The sequence below is a fragment of the Oreochromis aureus genome, linkage group 16 (genome assembly GCF_013358895.1).
Source record: "Oreochromis aureus strain Israel breed Guangdong linkage group 16, ZZ_aureus, whole genome shotgun sequence".
NCBI lineage: Eukaryota > Metazoa > Chordata > Actinopteri > Cichliformes > Cichlidae > Oreochromis > Oreochromis aureus.
Genome location: NC_052957.1, coordinates 28,171,677 through 28,175,322, shown reverse-complemented (window position 1 = coordinate 28,175,322; position 3,646 = coordinate 28,171,677). Strand labels below are relative to the sequence as shown.

Here is a 3,646-nt window from a genome sequence, read left to right as displayed (position 1 = left end):
AGATTATGGACTACAAAGTGCAATAATTGCACATAAAATAGAGTGGAGTGGAAGTACAAAGGTGTAAAAATAAAGTATAAGTACATTTACCCTGTACTTCAGCGACTACATATCCATATTCTAGCTCATTCAATGGCTTTGAGAATAGCTGCATTCTTAGTACTTTTATCAAATGTCAGTGGTGATAATTACTTTTTTTTTTTTTAAACAAACGGTTAAGTACTAGCAATGCAATATTATACGCAGGACAAATATTTTGGGTCAGATTTACTGTGAAAACACACATACACATAAATGGTAATAATTAACAGCAGCTATCTCTGATACATAGATGGTAGTTTTAGCTTCCCTGTTTTAAATAAATATGTATCCATATATATGAATCTTTTTTTCTGAAGTAACACAAATTATGAGTGGAATTTATTATGACAGTCGAAATATCAGCAAATATCAGCAAAGTGAAATGAAATGAAATTATGAAATCTTTGCTTACCAACAGTTAAATGCTACTCTTAAACTAGACGCTCCTGGTTACTTGGCAACGCATAAACCTCATTGGCCAATCAGATACTTAGCTAGGCGCATTGGTACAATCTGACGCGGCCATTCTAAGATTATGTGATCTGCAGACGATGAAAACTAAGTTTTTTGGTAAATATTTAAAGTTAGTATTTTATTTTAACTATCCTCGCTGTATTGCTCACATTGTACTTTCTAAGTGTAAATGGCAAACTACATAGTCCGAGGAACTGTGTCGTGCCACGGCGGTGCATGTGTTTCGGAAAGGTAGTACTTCGGCTATATAACAGGCGTGTCTTCAGTGGCTTTGGTGGTTCAAACGCTGTCTTTTAAACGGCGACTGTGTCTCTCTCTCGGGCAGTGGATTATGTGGAGGCGTGTGCGTGACAGCCAACTTTACATCTCACATTTCGGGCTTTGAATGCTTACAGAACAGCCTTTTGGAAGTGTATGTATCTTTTAACACCCTCTTCAGTTTCTTACGCAAATCTGTGTTTTATTTTCGTAGTTGGGGAAAATAGTGCGTTTGATAAGTATGAATTGCTAAATTTAAAGTTTGCCGTGCTGTAGCCACGGTTCAAAAACGTGTCGCCGGTTGCGCTATTTTAACGTGAGACGTAGATACCTAAAAGTGTGTTGCTTGAGGATATTCCAACTTTGCATAACCGCTGAATTTACAAAGGGTTTTATGACCATATGGCTCGACACTAAGTTAACCGTAATACTATCTTGCTAGTGTAGTGATAAAGCATTCTTATCGTCAGTTTCAGAGCAGAGTTTGGTACGCGTTTTAAATGCTGTTAGCACTGAGCCTTATTTGCTGTACATAGAGTAAAAGTTGGTTTTGACCTCCGCACGGCTAAATTGACAAGTCAGCTGGAACAAATAACTGCTGTTTAAAATTTTGCCCAACGTGTGTCGCGGCGACTTTTGTCGCTCCACGTAGTGGTGAATAACTAGTAGTAGTACTGGTTGTTTATTCGGGAGACCCCCGGCTTTACTGGACTTGAAGCTAGCTCGGTGTTTGTCTCTCAGCGGTTCTGGAATAAAAGGCAGGCTTGCGCAGTGAGCTGTTCTAGAAACCTCACGGGCTCTGTCCTTTTACTGTGTGTCGCGTGCAGGTTGTCTCATGCTCGCGTTCTCCTGTGCTCGTGCTGAACGCTCCTGTTGCTGCTCCTGTTTCACGGCAAGAAAATGGTTCTTAATTACATTTAACTGCGTCCCCCCCCTTTTTAGACACACATTACTACAGCTAGACCAAATTTGGTAAAATTAAGAAACAGTAATTTTGTTTCTTTTAAAGAATATTGGCTAATATTGTCACATGGTAGACTTTATTTGGTATGTGTCACACTTGAGGGCTGTCACTAACATTTTTGTTTTTTCTGTCCTGCCTCCTTAGTCAATCTAAACTTTTTGAGAAGATGGATAACAAGGAGGAATCAAACAGTTGTCCCTTCAGCGACTTGACTTGGGAGCAGGTGAGCCGGCTCAATGAAGTTCTGACTGAGGTCGTGCCCATTCATGGACGGGGGCACTTTCCTACTTTGGAGGTGCAGCTGAATGATATTGTGGCTCGGGTGCGCTCCCGCCTTGAGCTCAGCGGCATTAAGGTGAAGGACGTACGGCTTAATGGCTCCACAGCCAGCCATGTGCTGGTGCAAGATATTGGCTGGAGCTACAAGGACCTGGACGTTATCTTCAGGGTGGACTTGCCACACGAGGCTGAGTTCAAGCTCATCAAGGATGTTGTGCTTGGTACCCTGCTGGACTTCCTGCCTGAGGGTGTGAACAAAGAGAAAATTACACCAATGACCCTCAAAGAGGCCTACGTGCAGAAGCTTGTCAAGGTGAACACAGAGCAGGACCGCTGGAGCCTCATCTCCCTCTCCAACAATAATGGCCGTAATGTGGAGCTGAAGTTTGTGGACTCAATACGTCGGCAGTTTGAGTTCAGTGTCGACTCTTTTCAGATTGTGCTGGACTCCATGCTCTCCTTCTATGAGGTGGAGCAGGCGCCCATGTCAGAGGCCTTTCACCCCACTGTTAGTGGGGAAAGCATGTATGGAGACTTCAACACTGCGCTGAGCCACCTGCGAAACAAGCTCATTGCCACCAAGCGGCCTGAGGAGATCCGAGGCGGTGGCCTGCTGAAGTACTGCAACCTGTTGGTGAGGGACTTCCAGCCCGCCAGCGAGGAGGAATTCAAGGGCCTGGAGCGATATATGTGCTCACGCTTCTTCATTGACTTTCCTGACATAGGAGAGCAGCAGCGTAAGGTGGAATCCTACCTCCAGAGCCACTTTGTTGGCGAGGAGAAGAGCAAGTACGACTACCTCACGATTCTCCGGCGAGTGGTTAACGAGAGCACGGTGTGCCTCATGGGTCACGAGCGGCGGCAGACCCTCCACCTCATCTCGCTGATGGCCCTCCAAGTCCTGGCGGAGCAGAACGCGATCCCCGACGCGTCCTGCGTCACCTGCTATTACCAGCCAGCGCCTTACGTCCGAGACCACAACTTCAGCAACTACTATGTGGCCAACCAGAACATTCCAACATGGCTGCCGTGTAACTGACGAGACAAACGACTTGGGATGAGCAAGATGGCGTCGCTACTGCTGCTGCATTTGAGAAGAGAAGGAATGAAAAAAAAAAAAAAAAAAAAAAAAAACATTAAAAAAAAATGTTGGGCAATAAATAATTTGTTCCTCTCAAGGCACAATTATATTTAAGTGGACAAGCGTTTTGCTTTTGTTTTCTCATTCCTTTACGACAGAGGTGTCTAGGTCATTGAATCGAAAGTGATATTTTTAAGTGTTTCGAATTTTTTTTTTTTTTTTTTTTCTCTCCTCATGTTTGGTTGTTTCACTGTTTATCAATCCCATTCTTAATGGAGTTGCATTTTGTGCCTTAACCTCCAAGTTTACCCCATCAGTAATTTAAGTATGGGCTGTGATTTGGAGAAGGGAAAGAGGAGCTAATGCCGTAGCCTTACATTTGGTTTTCATCTTGATTTAAAAAAAAAAGAAAAAGGTTAGGAAAAAAAAGTTGGAAAAAATGCATAAAATATTGAAAAATAGTATTATTGTATTATTGGGGAAAGAGTAATAATAGCTGACTGCCAAAA

General features: G+C 43.0%; 1 protein-coding gene across 4 annotated transcripts; it reads left to right on the top strand.

The window, feature by feature from the left end:
* Nucleotides 1-570: 570 nt before the first annotated feature.
* On the top strand, nucleotides 571-3,264 carry tent5c (terminal nucleotidyltransferase 5C). Of its 4 annotated transcripts, none has more exons than XM_031755564.2 (2): nucleotides 571-651; nucleotides 1,922-3,264. In XM_031755564.2, the coding sequence occupies exon 2, from the start codon at nucleotides 1,944-1,946 to the stop codon at nucleotides 3,093-3,095; it is 1,152 nt and encodes a 383-aa protein (XP_031611424.2). In that variant the 5' UTR covers nucleotides 571-651; nucleotides 1,922-1,943; the 3' UTR covers nucleotides 3,096-3,264. The 4 variants fall into 4 exon arrangements, with proteins under 4 accessions (XP_031611424.2, XP_031611423.2, XP_039456258.1 ...); XM_031755563.2 differs by having other exon boundaries at nucleotides 573-664; XM_039600324.1 differs by lacking the exon at nucleotides 571-651 and adding an exon at nucleotides 684-786.
* The last annotated feature ends 382 nt before the right edge of the window (nucleotides 3,265-3,646 follow it).

Coding starts and splice junctions, on each gene's coding strand:
- tent5c (XM_039600324.1), top strand. CDS start 725: ATGGCAAACTACATAGTCCGAGGAACTGTGTCGTGCCACGGCGGTGCA. Junction 787..1,921: donor GGTGCATGTGTTTCGGAAAG/GTAGTACTTCGG, acceptor CTGCCTCCTTAG/TCAATCTAAACTTTTTGAGA.